The following is a 22,637-nucleotide window of genomic DNA, read 5'->3' on the forward strand; positions in this document are numbered from 1 at the left end:
TGGTATGTCGCAAAAAGTCCCATTTGTGATTGGTGTTATGTTCCACCTTTTCGCCATACTCACTTTTTGGCAGACAACGAAGCAAAAGTCCTCTTAAAACGACCACTGAGCTGATTCGGGACCAGATTTGCCAAAGTCTCACGGTCAGCAGGGTTAGAGACATTTGCGGGGTTAGGGTTGAAGTTGGGGTTAGGGTTTGTAGGGTTAGAGGTTAGGGTTAGAGTTAGGGTTAGAGTTGGGGTTAGGGTTAGGGTTAGGGGGTACGGGGGTGTGCACTGTTAGGGTTAGGGTTAGAAGGTTAGAGAGAGGGTTAGGGTTGGGTTAGGGTTAGGGGGTAGGGGGGGTGCACTGTCCGTGTACAACCCGTCAAGGTGACACCCACGCCAGACGCAGAACCCCCCAAAGACTCTGAACAAAAAAACTCCAAGTCAGTGTTGAATGTTGTGTCAAACACATATGTGGAAACACCAATTAATTATGGGCACCACTGGTTAGAGTTAGGGTTAGGGTTAGGGTTGGGGTTAGGGATAAGATTTGTAGGGTTAGAGTTAGGGTTAGGGTTAGGGTTAGAAGGTTAGAGAGAGGGTTAGGGTTCGGGTTCAGGTTAGGGGTAGGGGAGTGTGCACTGTCCGTCTACAACCCGTCAAGGTGACGCCCACGCCAGGCGCAGAACCCCCCGAAGACCCTGAACGAAAAAACTCCAAGTTGGTGTTGAATGTTGTGTCAAACACATATCTGGAAACACTAATTAATTACGGGCACCACTGGCTAGGGTTAGGGTTAGGGTTGGGGGTAGGGGAGTGTGCACTGTCCGTCTACAACCCTTCAAGGTGACGCCCACGCCAGACGCAGAACCCCCCGAAGACCCTGAACAAAAAAACTCCAAGTCGGTGTTGAATGTTGTGTCAAACACATATGTGGAAACACTTATTAATTATGGGCACCACTGGTTAGAGTTAGGGTTAGGGTTGGGGTTAGGGATAGGATTTGTAGGGTTAGAGTTAGGGTTAGGGTTAGGGTTTGGGTTAGGGATAGGGATAGGATTTGTAGGGTTAGAGTTAGGGTTAGGGTTAGAGTTGGGGTTAGGGTTAGAAGGTTAGAGAGAGGGTTAGGGTTCGGGTTCAGGTTAGGGGTAGGGGAGTGTGCACTGTCCGTCTACAATCCGTCAAGGTGACGCCCACGCCAGACGCAGAACCCCCCGAAGACCCTGAACGAAAAAACTCCAAGTTGGTGTTGAATGTTGTGTCAAACACATATCTGGAAACACTAATTAATTACGGGCACCACTGGCTAGGGTTAGGGTTAGGGTTGGGGATAGGGGTAGGGGAGTGTGCACTGTCCGTCTACAACCCTTCAAGGTGACGCCCACGCCAGACGCAGAACCCCCCGAAGACCCTGAACAAAAAAACTCCAAGTCGCTGTTGAATGTTGTGTCAAACACATATGTGGAAACACTAATTAATTATGGGCACCACTGGTTGGAGTTAGGGTTAGGGTTAGGGTTAGGGTTGGGGTTAGGGATAGGATTTGTAGGGTTAGGGTTTGGGTTAGGGATAGGGATAGGATTTGTAGGGTTAGAGTTAGGGTTAGAGTTGGGGTTAGGGTTAGAAGGTTAGAGAGAGGGTTAGGGTTCGGGTTCAGGTTAGGGGTAGGGGAGTGTGCACTGTCCGTCTACAATCCGTCAAGGTGACGCCCACGCCAGACGCAGAACCCCCCGAAGACCCTGAACGAAAAAACTCCAAGTCGGTGTTGAATGTTGTGTCAAACACATATGTGGAAATACTAATTAATTACGGGCACCACTGGTTAGAGTTAGGGTTAGGGTTAGGGATAGGATTTGTAGGGTTAGGGTTAGGGTTAGGGTTGGGGTTAGGGATAGGATTTGTAGGGTTAGAGTTGGGGTTAGGGTTAGAAGGTTAGAGAGAGGGTTAGGGTTCGGGTTCAGGTTAGGGGTAGGGGAGTGTGCACTGTCCGTCTACAACCCGTCAAGGTGACGCCCACGCCAGACGCAGAACCCCCCGAAGACCCTGAACGAAAAAACTCCAAGTCGGTGTTGAATGTTGTGTCAAACACATAGTGGAAACACTAATTAAGTACGTGCACCACTGGTTAGAGTTAGGGTTAGGGTTAGGGATAGGATTTGTAGGGTTAGAGTTGGGGTTAGAGATAGGGATAGGATTTGTAAGGTTAGAGTTAGGGTTAGAGTTGGGGTTAGGGTTAGGGTTAGAAGGTTAGACAGAGGGTTCGGGTTAGGGGGAGGGGAGTGTGCACTGTCCGTCTACAACCCTTCAAGGTGACGCCCACGCCAGACGCAGAACCCCCCGAAGACCCTGAACAAAAAAACTCCAAGTCGGTGTTGAATGTTGTGTCAAACACATATGTGGAAACACTAATTAATTATGGGCACCACTGGTTAGAGTTAGGGTTAGGGTTAGGTTTAGGGATAGGATTTGTAGGGTTAGAGTTAGGGTTAGGGTTAGAGTTGGGGTTAGGGTTTGAAGGTTAGAGAGAGGGTTAGGGTTCAGGTTAGGGGTAGAGGAGTGTGCACTGTCCGTCTACAACCCTTCAAGGTGACGCCCACGCCAGACGCAGAACCCCCCGAAGACCCTGAACAAAAAAACTCCAAGTCGGTGTTGAATGTTGTGTCAAACACATATGTGGATACACTTATTAATTATGGGCACCACTGGTTAGAGTTAGGGTTGGGGTTAAGGATAGGATTTGTAGGGTTAGAGTTAGGGTTAGGGTTAGAAGGTTAAAGAGAGGGTTATGGTTCGTTTTCGGGTTAGAGGGAGGGGAGTTTTCACTGTCCGTCTACAACCCGTAAAGGTGACGCCCACGCCAGACGCAGAACCCCCCAAAGACCCTGAACAAAAAAACTCCAAGTCAGTGTTGAATGTTGTGTCAAACACATATGTGGAAACACTAATTAATTATGGGCACCACTGGTTAGGGTTAGGGTTAGGGTTGGGGTTAGGGATAGGATTTGTAGGGTTAGAGTTAGGGTTAGGGTTAGGGTTGGGGTTAGGGATAGGATTTGTAGGGTTAGGGTTGGGGTTAGGGTTAGAAGGTTAGAGAGAGGGTTAGGGTTCGGGTTCAGGTTAGGGGTAGGGGAGTGTGCACTGTCCGTCTACAACCCGTCAAGGTGACATCCACGCCAGACGCAGAACCCCCCGAAGACCCTGAACGAAAAAACTCCAAGTCCGTGTTAAATGTTGTGTCAAACACATATGTGGAAACACCAATTAATTACGGGCACCACTGGTTAGAGTTAGGGTTAGGGTTAGGGTTGGGGTTAGGGATAGGATTTGTAGGGTTAGAGTTAGGGTTATGGTTGGGGTTAGGGATAGTATTTGTAGGGTTAGGGTTAGAGTTAGGGTTAGGGTTAGAAGGTTAGAGAGAGGGTTAGGGTTCAGGTTAGGGGTAGGGGAGTGTGCACTGTCCGTCTACAACCCTTCAAGGTGACGCCCACGCCAGACGCAGAACCCCCCGAAGACCCTGAACGAAAAAACTCCAAGTCGGTGTTGAATGTTGTGTCAAACACATATGTGGAAACACTAATTAATTACGGGCACCACTGGTTAGAGTTAGGGTTAGGGTTAGGGTTGGGGTTAGGGATAGGCTTTGTAGGGTTAGAGTTGGGGTTAGGGTTAGGGTTAGAAGGTTAGAGAGAGGGTTAGGGTTTAGGTTCAGGTTAGGGGTAGGGGAGTGTGCACTGTCCGTCTACAACCCTTCAAGGTGACGCCCACGCCAGACGCAGAACCCCCCGAAGACCCTTAACGAAAAAACTCCAAGTCGGTGTTGAATGTTGTGTCAAACACATATGTGGAAACACTAATTAATTACGGGCACCACTGGTTAGAGTTAGGGTTGGGGTTAGGGTTAGAGTTGGGGTTAGTTGGAGGGTTAGAAGGTTAGAGAGAGGGTTAGGATTAGGGTTGGGGTTGAGGTCAGGGTTAGGGTTAAGGGGGTGTACACTGTCTGTCTACAACCCGTCAAGGTGATGCCTACGCCAGACGCAGAACCCCCCGAAGACTCTGAACGAAAAAACTCCAAGTTGGTGTTGAATGTTGTGTCAAACACATATGTGGAAACACTAATTAAGTACGGGCACCACTGGTTAGAGTTAGGGTTGGGGTTGGGGTTAGGGATAGGGTTTGTAGGGTTAGAGGTTAGAGGTTAGGGTTAGAAGGTTAAAGAGGGGGTTAGAGTTGGGGTTAGGGTTAGGGGGGAGGGGGGGTGCACTGTCCGTCTACAACCCATCAAGGTAACGGCCACGCCAGACGCAGAACCCCCCGAAGACCCTGAACGAAAAAACTCCAAGTCAGTTTTTAATGTTGTGTCAAACACATATGTGGGGCACCACTGGTTAGGGTTACGGTTAGAGGTTAGAGTTAGGGTTAGAGTTGGGGTTAGGGTTAGAGTTAGAGGTTTGAACATTAATAAATACATAAAAAATTACATCAAATTGAACAAAATAATATTAACATAAATATGTATGTAGTAAATGCTCCAAATACCTAAAATTAAATGTGTATCTTTTATCGTTATATTTTATTGACTTGTTTTTCCTTATTTTGGTGATTTTAATTATTTATTTTTTATTTTATTTTTTATTATTTTGTCTATTGGTATTTCAAATGGTTAGGGTTAGAGGTTAGAAGGTTAGGGTTAGAGTTAGGTTTAGGGTTATGGTTAGAGTTAGAGGTTTAAACATTAATAAACACATAAAAATGACATCAAATTGAACAAAATAATATACACACATTACATAAAGAAATGAATATGTAGAGAGTTAATGCTTCAAATACATACAATTAAATGTGTATCTTTTATCGTTATATTTTATTGATTTGTTTCTCCTTATTTTGGTGGTTTTAATCATTTATTTTTTAGTTTATTTTTAATTATTTTATGTGTCGGTATTTCAAATGCTTACAGCTGAAGTAGTTTTTCTTAGTTTTATGTGCAGCTCTCTGGAAACAGCTTGTGTCTTAACAGTGCTACATAAATGAAGTGGATTTGGAGTCAATTAAAAATGACATTTGGAAAAGCTTAACCTCCGTTTTTCCCCCGCGCAGAGGGCGACGAGGACTACGAGGACCTGACGGAGGCGGTGCGACTGGTCAAGCGGGTGATCGCCGCCGTGGACGCCAGGGTGAACGAGCACGACAAGCGGCGGCGCCTGAAGGACTTCCACGCCCGCACCGACGGCAAGTCCATCATGATGATGAAGAGCGGCCAGATCTTCGCCCGCGAGGACCTCCTGAGGAGGCGGCTGATCCACGACGGCGCTCTGCAGCTGAAGAGCATCCAGGGCCGACAGAAAGGTGGCGCCCCCTTTCCCGACGACGCGGAAAAAAATCAAGCAAAGCGACGACGCGTCAACAAGTTTTTTTCCCCTCTCTGCAGACGTTCACGCCTTGCTCCTGTCGGACGTCGTCGTCTTCCTGCAAGAGAAGGACCAGAAATACGTCTTCGCCATGCTGGTACGTAGATGTTTACCTTGCTTTGTCGAAGCATGTTGCTTTTGTAGCTGTTTCAGCAGATTTGAATTGCTGTTTTGGGCAGTAGATAGGAGCTTTGATCCAAGACACAACTTACATTTAACTAAAATGTTCTTTTCTGGGCAGGACATTATAAAAAAAATAAAAAAATTAAAAAAAAAAATTTAAAAAAAATTTAAAAAAATAAAATAAAATTAAAAAAAAAAAAAAATTTTTAAAAAAAATAAAAAAAATAAAATGTTCTTTTCTTTGTGCTCGACAAAAAGAAAAGTAGTGAGAATATCTCCATGTTAAGAAACTCGAGTCCGGCTACGCCATGATTTCTTGTTGTTAGTAAACACAGACACAACCCCCCCACCCCCCCCCCCCCCCCACACACACACACACACACACACACACACACACACACACACACAGCGCGCCTCTTTTCTTCCTTGTGACACAGGAAGAATCAGAAGGACGACACCGCAGCGCTCCAACAAAACACACTCAGATCTTCTCACTTTCTAGCCGATACTATATAAAAAATCACGTAAAAATAACGCAGTAACGCATCATGCAGTAACGGTAACTGCGTTACTGAATACAAAAAAAGTGAGAATATCTCCATGTTAAGAAACTCGAGTCCGGCTACGCCATGATGTCTTGTTGTTAGTAAACACAGACACAACCCCCCCCCCCCCCCCACACACACACACACACACACACACACACACACACACACACACAGCGCGCCTCTTTTCTTCCTTGTGACACAGGAAGAATCAGAAGGACGACACCGCAGCGCTCCAATAAAACACACTCAGATCTTCTCACTTTCTAGCCGATACTATATAAAAAATCACGTAAAAATAACGCAGTAACGCATCATGTAGTAACGGTAACTGCGTTACTGAATACAGAAAACAACGCGTTAGACTACTCGTTATCCGCCGAAAATAACACTGATTATGACCGTTACTACATTATAGTGTGCATATAAAAACCTTGATGGAGGTTTTTTTCAGAGCGCTTAATAGGCGGGATGTCATCGTTAGCTGACTTTTGCTAGTGTTTATTTACGATTTAGAATGCATTAAAGGAGAAAAACGTATGTGTTCTTGTCTTACATAAAGATTGTGAATGATAAGACATTTAAAAAAAAAAGTGCAGTGCGCCTTTAATGTTGCCTAACATTATGGATGATAATATTAAACATTTTCTTTTCTTCTCTCCATCCATCCCTCACCTCACTTCCCTGGTACTCCCCTGCTCACATTTCATGCCGGCCTTCATTTTTCCTCTCCCACTCGCTGCTCCATCAACCGCCCTATTTCCTGCCTCATCATCATCATCATCATCATCCCCCTTGTCTGTCATTTGTCTTCCTTTCCTCCTCCCACCGCCGTCTCCTGCACCTCGCCCTCGTTCCGTCCCATCACCCCCCCTCCCCCCCCTCCCCACAGGACCAGCGCTCCACCGTGCTCTCGCTGCAGAAGCTGATCGTGCGCGAGGTCGCCAACGAAGAGCGCGGCCTTTTCCTCATCACGGCCGGCACCGAGAAGCCCGAGATGATGGAGGTGCTGGCCAGCTCCAAGGAGGAGCGCAACACGTGGATGCAGCTCATCCAGGACGCCATGCAGTCCATGTGAGTAGACTTCTTTGCCTCACCCACACCGGGGTACCGCCTTCGGACCCTCTTTACGCCCAAAGTAGTGGGGCAGGGCATGCACGCTCACGTTTCTCAACTTCTAAATACTAAAGACAATAACAAAGTCAAGCATACGATTCAATACTACTCAGTAGGGATGGGTAGCGTTCACATTTGAACCGATACGGTACCTGGGAATCGATACTGGTACCAATTTACAGTACTTTTGTGTGTGTTAATGAATATTCATTGTTTTTTGGTTGTAAGTCCCAGACGTTGGATGGCAGTAGGGTTTTGTTTATGGTGGTTTTTTGTTGCGCCCCAAAAAGTGTTAACACTGTAAGTATTGTACTTTTTACACACAAGCTGTTTGGTTGCGTTCATCTTAGTTGTAGTTTTCATTCACAAATTTGCTGCTGTTGAAATCGCCATGTAAAATCGCTAATGCTAATATGTAGCATGTCATTAGCAAAGCCAATGTATGTTAGCATCAAGCTAGCACATTTTTGGAAAAGTGGAGCCGAAATTTATGTTGGTTTTTGAGTTAATTTCTTTGTTTGCACTGAAAATTGCAACATTATAATTTATGGCGGTTTTTGTTGTTGTTGTTGTTGTTGCGCCCTAAAACGTGTTAATACTGCAAGTATTTTTTTTTTTTAAGTGGAGCCTAACTTTACTTATGTTAGTTTTTGAGTCAATTTCTTTGTTTGCATCGAAAATTGCAACATTATAATTGATGGCGTTTTTTGTTGTTGTTGTTGCGCCCTAAAACGTGTTAATACTGCAAGTATTGTACTTATTACGCACCAGCTGTTTGTTTGCAATGTGCATCTTAGTTGTAGTTTTCATTCACACATTTGCAGGTGTTGAAATCGCTACGTAAAATCGCTAATGCTAATCAGTAGCATGTCATTAGCAACGCCAATGTATGTTAGCATCAAGCTGCACATTTTTGGAAAAGTGGAGCCGAAATTTATGTTGGTTTTTGAGTTAATTTCTTTGTTTGCACTGAAAATTGCAACATTATCATTTATGGCGGTTTTTGTTGTTGCGCCCTAAAACGTGTTAATACTGTAAGTATTGTACTTATTACTCAATGTTTTATTGTAACGTGCATCTTAGTTGTAGTTTTCATTAACACATTTGCAGGTGTTGAAATCGCTACGTAAAATCGCTAATGCTAATCAGTAGCATGTCGTTAGCAACGCCAATGTATATTAGCATCAAGCTAGCGCATTTTTTTTGGAAAAGTGGAGCTTTACTTTACTTATGTTAGTATTTGAGTCAATTTCTTTGTTTGCATTGAAAATTGCAACATTATAATTTATGGCGGGTTTTTGTTGTTGTTGTTGCGCCCTAAAACGTGTTAATACTGCAAGTATTGTACTTATTACGCACCAGCTGTTTGATTGCAATGTGCATCTTAGTTGTAGTTTTCATTCACAAATTTGCTGCTGTTGAAATCGCCATGTAAAATTGCTAATGCTAATCTTTAGCATGTCATTAGCAAAGCCAATGTATATTAGCATCAAGCTAGCACATGTTTTTTTTTTAAAGTGGAGCCTAACTTTACTTATGTTAGTTTTTGAGTCAATTTCTTTGTTTGCATCGAAAATTGCAACATTATAATTGATGGCGTTTTTAGTTGTTGTTGTTGCGCCCTAAAACGTGTTAATACTGCAAGTATTGTACTTATTACGCACCAGCTGTTTGATTGCAATGTGCATCTTAGTTGTAGTTTTCATTCACACATTTGCAGGTGTTGAAATCGCTACGTAAAATCGCTAATGCTAATCAGTAGCATGTCATTAGCAAAGCCAATGTATGTTAGCATCAAGCTAGCACATTTTTGGAAAAGTGGAGCCGAAATTTATGTTGGTTTTTGAGTTAATTTCTTTGTTTGCACTGAAAATTGCAACATTATAATTTATGGCGGTTTTTGTTGTTGCGCCCTAAAACGTGTTAATACTGTAAGTATTGTACTTATTACTCAATGTTTTATTGTAACGTGCATCTTAGTTGTAGTTTTCATTAACAAATTTGCAGGTGTTGAAATCGCTACGTAAAATCGCTAATGCTAATCTGTAGCATGTCGTTAGCAACGCCAATGTATATTAGCATCAAGCTAGCGCATTTTTTTTGGAAAAGTGGAGCTTTACTTTACTTATGTTAGTATTTGAGTCAATTTCTTTGTTTGCATTGAAAATTGCAACATTATAATTTATGGCGGGTTTTTGTTGTTGTTGTTGTTGCGCCCTAAAACGTGTTAATACTGCAAATATTGTAGTTATTACGCACCAGCTGTTTGATTGCAATGTGCATCTTAGTTGTAGTTTTCATTAACAAATTTGCAGGTGTTGAAATCGCTACGTGAAATCGCTAATGCTAATCAGTAGCATGTTATTAGCAACGCCAATGTATATTAGCATCAAGCTAGCACTTTTTTTTTTTTTTAAAGTGGAGCCTAACTTTACTTATGTTAGGTTTTGAGTCAATTTCTCTGTTTGCATCGAAAATTGCGACATAATTGATGGCGTTTTTTGTTGTTGTTGTTGTTGCGCCCTAAAAAGTGTTAATACTGCAAGTATTGTACTTATTACGCACCAGCTGTTTGTTTGCAATGTGCATCTTAGTTGTAGTTTTCATTAACAAATTTGCTGCTGTTGAAATCGCCATGTAAAATTGCTAATGCTAATCTGTAGCATGTCAGCAGCAAAGCCAATGTATGTTAGCATCAAGCGACGGCATTTCTGGAAAAGTGGAGCCTTATTTTACTTACGTTTTGTAAATTGTTTTGTTGGCATTCAAGATTGCATCATTACAGTTAATGGTGTGTTGTTGTTTTTTGTTGTTGCGCCCTAAAACGTGTTAATACTGCAAGTATTGTACTCATTACGCACCAGCTGTTTGATTGTAACGTGCATCTTAGTTGTAGTTTTCATTCACACATTTGCAGGTGTTGAAATCGTTACGTAAAATCGCTAATGCTAATCTGTAGCATGTCGTTAGCAACGCCAATGTATATTAGCATCAAGCTAGCGCATGTTTTTTTTTAAAGTGGAGCCTAACTTTACTTATGTTAGTTTTTGAGTCAATTTCTTTGTTTGCATCGAAAATTGCAACATTATAATTGATGGCGTTTTTTGTTGTTGTTGTTGTTGCGCCCTAAAACGTGTTAATACTGTAAGTATTGTACTTATTACGCACCAGCTGTTTGATTGCTATGTGCATCTTAGTTGTAGTTTTCATTAACAAATTTGCAGGTGTTGAAATCGCCACGTAAAACCGCTAATGCTAATCAGTAGCATGTCATTAGCAAAGCCAATGTATATTAGCATCAAGCTAGCGCATTCTTATTTTTCTTACGTTGGAGGGTTTTTTGAGTAAATTATGTTGTTGGCATCGAAAATGGGTTGTTTTTGTTGTTGTTGCGCCCTAAAATGTGGTAGTACTGTAAGTATTTCACTTGTTACGCACCAGCTGTTTGGTTGAATGTGCATCTTAATTGTAGTTTTCTTTCACACATTTGCAGGTGTTGAAATTCGCCATGTAAAATCACTAATGCATGTCATTAGCAAAGCCAATGTATATTAGCATCCAGCTAGCTCATATCTGGAAAAAGCGGAGCCTAATTTGACTTACGTTGGAGCGTTTTTTTTTGAGTAAATGATCGTGCTGGCATTGAAAATTGCAACATTATAGGTAATGGTGTTTTGTTTTTTTGTTGTTGCGCCCTAAAATGTGGTAATGCTGTAAGTATTGTACTTGTTGCGCACCAGCTGTTTGATTGCAACATGCATTTTAGTTCCATCCATCCATCTTCAACCGCTTATCCGGAATCGGGTCGCGGGGACAGCAGCTCCAGCATTTTAGTTGTAGTTTTCAATAGAAAATTTGCAGGTGGTGAAATTGCCATTTAAAATTGCTAATGATATTCTGTAGCATGTCATTAACAAAGCCAATGTATATTAGCATCAAGCTAGCGCATTTTGGAAAATTGGAGCCTTACTTTACTTATGTTGGTTTTTTGAGTCAATTTCTTTGTTTGCATTGAAAATTGCAACATTATAATTTATGGCGGGTTTTTGTTGTTGTTGTTGTTGTTGCGCCCTAAAACGCGTTAATACTGTAAGTATTGTACTTATTACGCACTAGCTGATTGATTGCAATGTGCATCTTAGTTGTAGTTTTCATTCACAAATTTGCAGGTGTTGAAATCGCCACGTAAAATCGCTAATGCTAATCTGTAGCATGTCATTAGCAAAGCCAATGTATATTAGCATCAAGCTAGCACTTTTTTTTTTTTTAAAGTGGAGCCTAACTTTACTTATGTTAGTTTTTGAGTGAATTTCTTTGTTTGCATCGAAAATTGCAACATTATAATTGATGGCGTTTTTTGTTGTTGTTGTTGCGCCCTAAAACGTGTTAATACTGCAAGTATTGTACTTATTACGCACCAGCTGTTTGATTGCAATGTGCATCTTAGTTGTAGTTTTCATTCACAAATTTGCTGCTGTTGAAATCGCCATGTAAAATTACTAATGCTAATCTGTAGCATGTCAGCAGCAAAGCCAATGTATGTTAGCATCAAGCGACTGCATTTCTGGAAAAGTGGAGCCTTATTTTACTTACGTTTTGTAAATTGTTTTGTTGGCATTCAAGATTGCATCATTACAGTTAATGGTGTGTTGTTGTTTTTTGTTGTTGCGCCCTAAAAAGTGTTAACGCTGTAAGTATTGTACTCATTACGCACCAGCTGTTTGATTGTAACGTGCATCGTAGTTGTAGTTTTCATTCACAAATTTGCAGGTGTTGAAATCGCTACGTAAAATTGCTAATGCTAATCAGTAGCATGTCATTAGCAAAGCCAATGTATATTAGCATCAAGCTAGCGCATGTTTTTTTTTAAAGTGGAGCCTAACTTTACTTATGTTAGTTTTTGAGTCAATTTCTTTGTTTGCATTGAAAATTGCAACATTATAATTTATGGCGGGTTTTTGTTGTTGTTGTTGTTGCGCCCTAAAACGTGTTAATACTGTAAGTATTGTACTTATTACGCACCAGCTGTTTGTTTGCAATGTGCATCTTAGTTGTAGTTTTCATTAACAAATTTGCAGGTTTTGAAATCGCCACGTAAAATCGCTAATGCTAATCAGTAGCATGTCATTAGCAAAGCCAATGTATATTAGCATCAAGCTAGCGCATTCTTATTTTTCTTACGTTGGAGGGTTTTTTGAGTAAATTATGTTGTTGGCATCGAAAATGTGTTTTTTGTTGTTGTTGTTGCGCCCTAAAATGTGGTAGTACTGTAAGTATTTCACTTGTTACGCACCAGCTGTTTGATTGAATGTGCATCTTAATTGTAGTTTTCTTTCACACATTTGCAGGTGTTGAAATTCGCCATGTAAAATCACTAATGCATGTCATTAGCAAAGCCAATGTATGTTAGCATCCGGCTAGCTCATATCTGGAAAAAGCGGAGCGTTTTTTTGAGTAAATGATTGTGTTGGCGTTGAAAATTGCAACATTATAGGTAATGGTGTTTTGTTTTTTTGTTGTTGCGCCCTAAAATGTGCTAATGCTGTAAGTATTGTACTTGTTACGCACCAGCTGTTTGATTGCAACATGCATTTTAGTTGTAGTTTTCAATAACAAATTTGCAGGTGGTGAAATTGCCATTTAAAATTGCTAATGCTATTCTGTAGCATGTCATTAACAAAGCCAATGTATATTAGCATCAAGCTAGCACTTTTTTTTTTTTTAAAGTGGAGCCTTACTTTACTTATGTTGGTTTTTGAGTCAATTTCTTTGTTTGCATTGAAAATTGCAACATTATAATTGATGGCGTTTTTTGTTGTTGTTGTTGTTGCGCCCTAAAACGTGTTAATACTGTAAGTATTGTACTTATGACGCACAAGCTGTTTGATTGCAATGTGCATCTTAGTTGTAGTTTTCATTCATAATTTTGCAGGTTTTGAAATCGCCATGTAAAATTGCTAATGCTAATCGGTAGCATGTCAGCAGCAAAGCCAATGTATGTTAGCATCAATCGACTGCATTTCTGGAAAAGTGGAGCCTTATTTTACTTACGTTTTGTAAATTGTTTTGTTGGCATTCAAGATTACATCATTACAGTTAATGGTGTGTTGTTGTTTTTTGTTGTTGCGCCCTAAAAAGTGTTAACGCTGTAAGTATTGTACTCATTACGCACCAGCTGTTTGATTGTAGCGTGCATCGTAGTTGTAGTTTTCATTCAAAAATTTGCAGGTGTTGAAATCGCCATGTAAAAACGCTAATGCTAATCTGTAGCATGTCGTTAGCAACGCCAATGTATATTAGCATCAAGCTAGCGCATTTTTTTTGGAAAAGTGGAGCTTTACTTTACTGATGTTAGCTTTTGAGTCAATTTCTTTGTTTGTATTGAAAATTGCAACATTATAATTTATGGCGGGGTATTTTTTTTGTTGTTGTTGCGCCTTAAAACGTGTTAATACTGTAAGTATTGTACTTATTACTCACTGTTCTATTGTAACGTGCATCTTAGTTGTAGTTTTCATTAACAAATTTCCAGGTGTTGAAATCGCCACGTAAAACCGCTAATGCTAATCTGTAGCATGTCATTAGCAAAGCCAATGTATATTAGCATCAAGCTAGCGCATTCTTATTTTTCTTACGTCGGAGGGTTTTTTGAGTAAATTATGTTGTTGGCATCGAAAATGGGTTGTTTTTTGTTGTTGTTGCGCCCTAAAATGTGGTAGTACTGTAAGTATTTCACTTGTTACGCACCAGCTGTTTGATTGAATGTGCATCTTAATTGTAGTTTTCATTCACACATTTGCAGGTGTTGAAATTCGCCATGTAAAATCACTAATGCTAATCTGTAGCATGTCATTAGCAAAGCCAATCTATGTTAGCATCCAGCTAGCTCATATCTGGAAAAAGCGGAGCCTAATTTGACTTACGTTGGAGCGTTTTTTTTTGAGTAAATGATTGTGCTGGCGTTGAAAATTGCAACGTTCAGGGGTAGTTTGGCGGAGTCTGCTCTCGGTGCTGCTGGAGTGATCGGGCGTGACGTCACGCGAAATCCGTGAACCAAAACATGGCACGGTTGCATTTTATGTGAATGGGTGCCCAGTAAGACCGGCGGGATTCGATGTGTGCCCAAAAATGAGTGGATTCGGTCCCCATCCCTACTACCCGACTTTATGGCTGAAAAGTGAATAATAAAATAAAAATAAAGTGCAGAAAAATAATAATAATAATAAGAAAGTATGTTTAGCATACAAAGCAGACACACTCACACATAAATGGTGCTACCAGACTCTCCCAAAACCACATCACATCCACAACATTTACACATAAATGTCATTTCCACCCAAAAAATAACATCATTTATTACACTGACCTTCAAAATAAAAGCTCAAAACCACACACACCAAAAAAAACAAAAAAACAACCCAGTCATGCCTTCCGCTGTTAGTTCCAGCCCAGTGATTGGAACTGTGTGTCAAATTAAAAAAAAATGAATCCAGGCAGCTTTAAATGAGCCAACAAAATATTGTAATTTAATTTCCAGGAGCATCTGCAATGCAAGCAGCATTTTATTTACATGACAACATTTGTCTTGGGTCCAGCTGAACTTCTCCCAATGAATCATTTAGTGCTGCCATAATTGTTTGCAGCACTTTTTAAGGCCGGGAATATATGAATACTCCATGAGCAATAAATCCTCAATACAAATGATTATTTTTTTTTATACATAAATCATTTTCAAGTGAATGAAAATCTCTTCATGATTTTGTGCTAATTGTTTTGAAATATCATGTGTAAAAATGCAGATTAGTCCGTCGTCCATATTAATGTCGTCAAAACATTCATTGCAGCGCAGAGTGACTTTAAAATCCCCCGCAATGCATTGTGGGAAGTTTTGTCCGAGTAGTTTTACCGTCAGCTGTCACTCTCAGCTTATTAAAAGAGAGACAGGCTCACGTTAATGTGAATAAATGTTGACAAAATAAAAGATGTTTAAGATTAGAGATGGCCGATATATGCGTTAAAATGTAATATCGGAAATTATCGGTATCGTTTTTTTTTTTTATCGGTATCGTTTTTTTTTTCTCTGGCCATTTTGAGCGTTTATTTGACCCCACAAATGTGATGCTCCAGAAACTCAACGTGCTCAAATGAAGGTCAGTTTTGTAGCTTCTGTAACGAGCTAATCTGTTTCCAGATGTGTGAACATGATTGCACAAGGGTTTTCTAATCATCAATTAGCCTTCTGAGCCAATGAGCAAACACATTGTACCATTAGAACACTGGCGTGATAGTTGCTGGAAATGGGCTATGTAGATATTGCACCAAAAACCAGACATTTTGCAGCTAGAATAGTCATTTACCACATTAGCAATGTATAGAGTGTATTTTGTTTAAAGTTAAGACTAGTTTAAAGTTATCTTCATTGAAAAGTACAGTGCTTTTCCTTCAAAAATAAGGACATTTCAATGTGACCCCAAACTTTTGAACGGTAGTGTATATATATATATATGTACATACTTATATATGTATATGTATTTACATAACATAACATTTTTATATACTATTATTATTATTATTAAACATACAGTAAGTAATAAGAGGGGTGGGAGTACATAAGTTTTTACTTCTTCTCACTCCTTTTCCGATATGTTTACATTAATATTTATTTTCATTTCTTGTTTCTTTTTGCTTTTTATTATTACTATTACTATTATTATTATTGATAGAGATGTCCGATAATATCGGTCTGCCGATATTATCGGCCGATAAATGCGTTAAAATGTAATATCGGAAATTATCGGTATCGTTTTTTTTATTATCAGTATCGTTTTTTGTTTTTTTTTGTTTGTTTTTTTAATTAAATGCACATAAAAAACACAAGATACACTTACAATTAGTGCACCAACCCAAAAAACCTCCCTCCCCCCATTTACACTCATTCACACAAAAGGGTTGTTTCTTTCTGTTATTAATATTCTGGTTCCTACATTATATATCAATATATATCAATACAGTCTGCAAGGGATACAGTCCGTAAGCACACATGATTGTGCGTGCTGCTGGTCCACTAATAATACTAACCTTTAACAGTTAATTTTACAAATTTTCATTAATTACTAGTTTCTATGTAACTGTTTTTATATTGTTTTACATTCTTTTTTATTCAAGAAAATGTTTTTAATTTATTTATCTTATTTGATTTGATTAATTTTTTTAAAAAGTACCTTATCTTCACCATACCTGGTTGTCCAAATTAGGCATAATAATGTGTTAATTCCACGACTGTATATATCGGTTGATATCGGTATCGGTAATTAAAGAGTTGGACAATATCGGCATATCGGATATCGGCAAAAAGCCATTATCGGACATCCCTAATTATTATTATTGTTTTTGTTATTCATTCTTGAATGGCTTTTTTGTTGTTTTTTTGCAAAATGTGTTTGTTTTTGTTTTGTCTACTTATTCAAAATAAACATGAAACAAAACAAAACAAAAAAAAAATTAATCCAATCTTTTTCCAGTTCTCGGGGTCCATTGGCAGTTCATTTTACTCATTTTCATTCATTGCTAGTTTCTATGTAACTGTTTTTATATTGTTTCACTTTCTTTTTTATTCAAGAAAATGTTTTTAATTAATTTATCTTATTTTACTAATTTTTAAAAAAAGTACCTTATCTTCACCATACCTGGTTGTCCAAATTAGGCATAATAATGTGTTAATTCCACGACTGCTTATATCGGTTGATATCGGTATCGGTAATTAAAGAGTTGGACAATATCGGAATATCGGCAAAAAGCCATTATCGGACATCCCTATTTAAGATGTTTCATAGACCGGGGAAATGCATTTACTGTATTTTCCCTTCTTTCTTCACTAATGTGCTCATGCAAAATGAAACATCATTATTACACTGTCATGAAGATTAAATAATGATTAACACAAATTAATCTACAGTGATTTGATTAAAATGTCCATTGTTTACAACCCTAAACATTTTAATTTAAATTAGTGCTGTCAAGCAATTAAAAATGAACAATTTATTATGATCAGTAGTTAATTACCGTATTGTACAGACTATAAGGCGCACTTAAAATCCCAACAGTGCGCCTTATAAGTGTAGAATATTTCTGGTTTTGTCGATACCAACAATTATTTGTTATATTCGGTATATACTTGTTTTAAATTTAGCAATAATTACCATATTTTCCAGACTATAAGGCGCACTTAAAATCCCCTTTTTTTCCCCCTCAAAAATCGACAGTGCGCCTTATAACATGGTGCGACTAATGTACGGAATAATCCTGGTTTTGCTTACCGACCTCCAAGCAAGTTTATTTCATAGATAGATAGATAGTACTTTATTGATTCCTTCAGGAGAGTTCCCTCAGGAAAATATAGGTGTAATGATACGTGTGACCAGTAGATGGCAGTCAAACATAAGAGATATGTGTAGACTGCACTAGAAACAGGGCTTTCCAGGAATTCTGGAAAATCCTGGAGTTTTTTTAACTTGGAAAAAAGGTAGTTTGAATGTCCAGGATGGTGGACTGTGTTGAAGGTGGAATGGTTTGAATCGGTTGAAAAATGTGGGAATGGGGGAAGTTTGAAAAATGGCCAATTCATTTTGAATAAGGAATAATGTCCCGGAAAACCTGGAAATCTGGGAATTTGTCAAGGGAAAGCCCGCGATTCCCAAATGGACTGAACAGTTTTAATTGAGCAATTCCTGGAATTGTTTTAGTTCCTTAATCAACTTTTTTTTTTTCCCTGAATATGAGCAGTGTTTCCACAGTGGAAGGGTTGAAATGGGTTGAAAAATGTGAAAGGAGTAGTCGAACTTAAGGGTGGCAATAGATTACCAAAAAACGGGAATTCCTGGAAATGTGTTGAATGTGGAAAAATGGTAGTAAGAATTTGTGAAGGTGGAATGGTTTGAATGGGTTGAAGAATGTGGAAATTTGAAAAATGGGGAAAATGCAAAAAAAAAAAAAAAGGAATTATGGGAAATCCTGAAAAAAAAATTGTATTGTTGAAGTAGAGCACATAATTCCTGAACAGGCTGAATATTTTGAAGTTGGAACAGTTTGAATCAGATGAAAAATGTGGGAATTGTGAAAGTTTGAAAAATGTCCCATTGATTTCAATGGGAATTTCAGAAAAAATTGGAAAATTCGGGAAAATGGTAAAAAAAAAAACTTCAATGGTCTGAATGAGTTGAAATGGTTGGTGTTGAAATTTTGCAAATCTGTAGAGAAATGTTGAAGTATTAACATGTTGATTTGAGAAATGGTATTACGGAATTCCTAGAATTTTGGGAAAATCTGGAATTTTTCCAGTTAAAAAAATAATTTGTTTTTTGTCCTGATTGAGAGGAATGTTTTGACGGTCGAACGGTTGAAATGCGTTGAAAAATGTGGAAGGAGTAGTCGCCAGAAAAAAGGGTGGAAATAGGGGCTTTGGAAAACCAGGAATTCTGGAAAATCCTGGAATTTTTTTGAACTCTGAAAAATTATAGTTTGAATGTCCAGGATGGTGGAATCGGTTGAAAATGTGGAAATGGTGGAAGTTTGAAAAATGGCCAATTAATTTTGAATGGGGAAAATGCAAAAAAAAAAAGAATTATGGGAAATCCTGAATTTTTTTTGGAATTGTTGAAGTAGAGCACACAATTCCTGAACAGGCTGAATATTTTGAAGTTGGAACAGTTTGAATCAGATGAAAAATATGGGAATTGTGAAAGTTTGAAAAATGTCCCATTGATTTCAATGGGAATTTCAGAAAAAATTGGGAAATTTGTGAAACGCAATTTTTTTTTTTGAAAATGGTAAAAAACTTCAATGGTCTGAATGAGTTGAAATTGTTGGTGTTCAAATTTTGCAAATCGGTAGAGAAATGTTGAAGTAGTGACATGTTGATTTGAGAAATGGTATTACGGAATTCCTAGAATTTCGGGAAAATCGGGAATTTTTCCCGTTAAAAAAAAAAAAAAGTTTTTTTGTCCTGATTGAGAGGAATGTTTTGACGGTAGAACGGTTGAAATGCGTTAAAAAAGTTGGAAGGAGCAGTCGCCAGAAAAAAGGGTGGAAACAGGGCTTTGGAAAACCAGGAATTCTGGAAAAATCCGGGAATTTTTTTGAACTTGGAAAAATGATAGTTTGAATGTCCAGGATGGTGGAATGTGTTGAAGGTGGAATGGTTTGATCGGTTGAAAATGTGGAAATGGTGGAAGTTTGAAAAATGGCCAATTAATTTTGAATGGGGAAAATGCAAAAAAAAAAAATGAATTATGGGAAATCCTGAATTTTTTTTTTGAATTGTTGAAGTAGAGCACACAATTCCTGAACAGGCTGAACATTTTGAAGTTGGAACAGTTTGAATCAGATGAAAAATGTGGGAATTTTGAAAGTTAGAAAAATGTCCCATTGATTTCAATGGGAATTTCAGAAAAAAATGGGAAATTCGGGAAAAGCGAAAAATTTTGGGAAAATGGTCAAAAAAAACTTCAATGGTCTGAATGAGTTGGTGTTGAAATTTTGCAAATTGGTAGAGAAATGTTGAAGTAGTATAACATGTTGATTTGAGAAATGGTATTACGGAATTCCTAGAATTTCGGGAAAATCTGGAATTTTTCCTGTTAAAAAAAAAACTTAGTTTTTTTGGTCCTGATTGAGAGGAATGTTTTGACCGTAGAACGGTTGAAATGCGTTGCAAAATGTGGAAGGAGTAGTCGCCAGAAAAAAGGGTGGAAATAGGGCTTTGGAAAACCAGGAATTCTGGAAAATCCTGGAATTTTTTTGATCTTGGAAAAATGTTATTTTTGGAATGTGTTGAAGGTGGAATGGTTTGAATCGGTTTGAAAAATGTGGAAATGGTGGAAGTTTGAAAAATGACCAATTAATTTTGAATGGGAAAAATGTCCCGGAAAACCTGGAAATCTGGGAATTTTTGGAATTTGTCAAGGGAAAACCCGTGATTCCCGTTATGGGCTAAACAGTTTTAATTGAGCAATTCCTGGAATTTCGAGAAAACCGGGAATTTTTCTAGTTAAAAAAAACCAGCTTCGTTTTTTTGTCCTCTTTAAGAGGAATGTTTTGACGGTAGAACAGTTGAAATGCGTTAAAAAAAAGGTGGAAGGAGCAGTCGCCAGAAAAAAGGGTGGAAACAGGGCTTTGGAAAACCAGGAATTCTGGAAAAATCCGGGAATTTTTTTGAACTTGGAAAAATGATAGTTTGAATGTCCAGGATGGTGGAATGGTTTGAATAGGTTAAAAATGTGGAAATATAGGAAGTTTGAAAAATGGCCAATTAATTTTGAATGGGGAAAATGCAAAAAAAAAAAATAATAATTATGGGAAATCCTGAATTTTTTTTTGAATTGTTGAAGTAGAGCACACAATTCCTGAACAGGCTGAATATTTTGAAGTTGGAACAGTTTGAATCAGATGAAAAATGTGGGAATTGTGAAAGTTTGAAAAATGTCCCATTGATTTCAATGGGAATTTCAAAAAAAAATGGGAAATTCGGGAAAAGCGAAAAATTTTGGGAAAATGGTAAAAAACTTCAATGGTCTGAATGAGTTGGTGTTGAAATTTTGCAAATTGGTAGATAAATGTTGACGTAGTAACATGTTGATTTGAGAAATGGTATTACGGAATTCCTAGAATTTCGGGAAAATCTGGAATTTTTCCCGTTAAAAAAAACTTAGTTTTTTTGTCCTGATTGAAAGGAATGTTTTGACGGTAGAACAGTTGAAATGCGTTTTAAAAAATGTGGAAGGAGTCGTCGCCAGAAAAAAGGGTGGAAACAGGGCTTTGGAAAACCAGGAATTCTGGAAAAATCCGGGAATTTTTTTGAACTTGGAAAAATGATAGTTTGAATGTCCAGGATGGTGGAATGGTTTAAATAGGTTAAAAATGTGGAAAATATTAGAAGTTTGAAAAATGGCCAATTCATTTTGAATGGGAAAAATGTCCCGGAAAACCTGGAAATCTGGAAATTTGGGGAAATTTTCAAGGGAAAGCCTGCGATTCCCAAATAGGGTGACCAGTTTGAAGGATCTGGAGAAGAAGAAGTTGAATAAATCGATGGATTTTGGTGTATAATATCAGTATTAGAATTATTACAATCAACATTTCAACTTTTTTCCCCATTTTTTGTGCTGTTTGCTTGTTGCCTCGTGTATTTCGAAGGTGCAAAAAGGATGCATGAATGCAATGTGTGCGTGTTGCAGGGAGAGGGACGAGGACGAGGGGATTCCCAGCGAGACGGAAGACGACCGGAGACAACTGGAGAACAAGAAGAAGGAGATGCGAGGTGAGCTGCGTGCTGGTCACGCAGGTAAAGAGCAGCGCAAGTATTGAGCGTGTCTTTTCAGACCTGCTGAGGCAGAAGGACTCCGAGATCCTGGGTCTGCTGGAGGAGAAGGCGCGGCTCTTCAAGGGCATGTGCGTGGGCTCCAGCACGTCCGAGGAGCCTTTCTTCAGGGCGCCCGGCGGCCCCGACCCCCCCAGGGGGGCGTGCATCATGAAGGACGCCCTGCAGGAAGGTAAGCTTAAAATGCTGTCGATTCTGGTGGGATTTCTAAGGTGAATAAATGCAGCGAGATGTTCCTCTTATTACTTCCCGGGCCCGCTGCGCCTCTTTCTAAATGCAAATTGTTCTCACACTCCATTGTTCTTTAGGACACCACGCGATGAAGACTGTTTACTTTGTTTTTCTAACAACTTTCAACATGCAACTCTCTTAACCAGACTGGAATGGCTTTTAGGGCTGGGCCATGCGGCTAAAAACTGTATCATGATATAAGTGCTGTTTATCGGTCGATACCAACAATTATTTGTAATATTCGGTATATTTTTTTTTTAAATTTTGCAATAATTACCATATTTTCCAGACTATAAGGCGCACTTAAAATCACCTTTTTCCCCCTCAAAACTCGACAGTGCGCCTTATAACATGGTGCGCCTAATGTACAGAATAGTTCTGGTTTTGCTTACCGACCTCGAAGCAATTTTATTTGGTACATAGTGTAATGATGATGATGATGATGATGATAAGTGTGACCAGTAGATGGCAGTCAAACATAAGAGATACGTGTAGACTGCAATATGACTCAAGTAAAAGTACATTTGGACCAAAGAACCACCATTACATGTTATGTAGACCACAAGGAAGTGTTTTCAATTTAGAAAAAAAATAATAATAATATGACTCCTTTAATGCGCCCTATAATCCGCTGCGCCTTATATATGAAAAAAGAGCGAAAATAGACCATTCATCGGCAGTGCGCCTTATAATCCGGTGCGCCTAATGTACAGAATAGTTCTGGTTTTGCTTACCGACCTCGAAGCAATTTTATTCGGTACATGGTGTAATAATAAGTGTGAGCAGTAGATGGCAGTCAAACATAAGAGATACGTGTAGACTGCAATATGACTCAAGTAAAAGTACATTTGGACCA

The 22,637-nt window shown here is 38.9% G+C and overlaps 1 protein-coding gene across 2 annotated transcripts in view; it reads left to right on the forward strand.

The window, feature by feature from the left end:
• LOC133665530 (A-kinase anchor protein 13-like) overlaps nt 1-22,637 on the forward strand; it is a 62,818-nt gene that overhangs the window by 19,074 nt on the left and 21,107 nt on the right. For both annotated transcript variants that reach the window (XM_062070811.1, XM_062070809.1), the window contains exons 10-14: nt 5,082-5,330; nt 5,413-5,489; nt 6,953-7,134; nt 21,408-21,490; nt 21,552-21,722. In XM_062070811.1, the coding sequence (XP_061926795.1) occupies nt 5,082-5,330; nt 5,413-5,489; nt 6,953-7,134; nt 21,408-21,490; nt 21,552-21,722 (762 nt within the window). The remainder of the gene's footprint in view (nt 1-5,081; nt 5,331-5,412; nt 5,490-6,952; nt 7,135-21,407; nt 21,491-21,551; nt 21,723-22,637) is intronic.

Source organism: Entelurus aequoreus, linkage group LG02 (genome assembly GCF_033978785.1).
Source record: "Entelurus aequoreus isolate RoL-2023_Sb linkage group LG02, RoL_Eaeq_v1.1, whole genome shotgun sequence".
NCBI classification, from domain to species: domain Eukaryota; kingdom Metazoa; phylum Chordata; class Actinopteri; order Syngnathiformes; family Syngnathidae; genus Entelurus; species Entelurus aequoreus.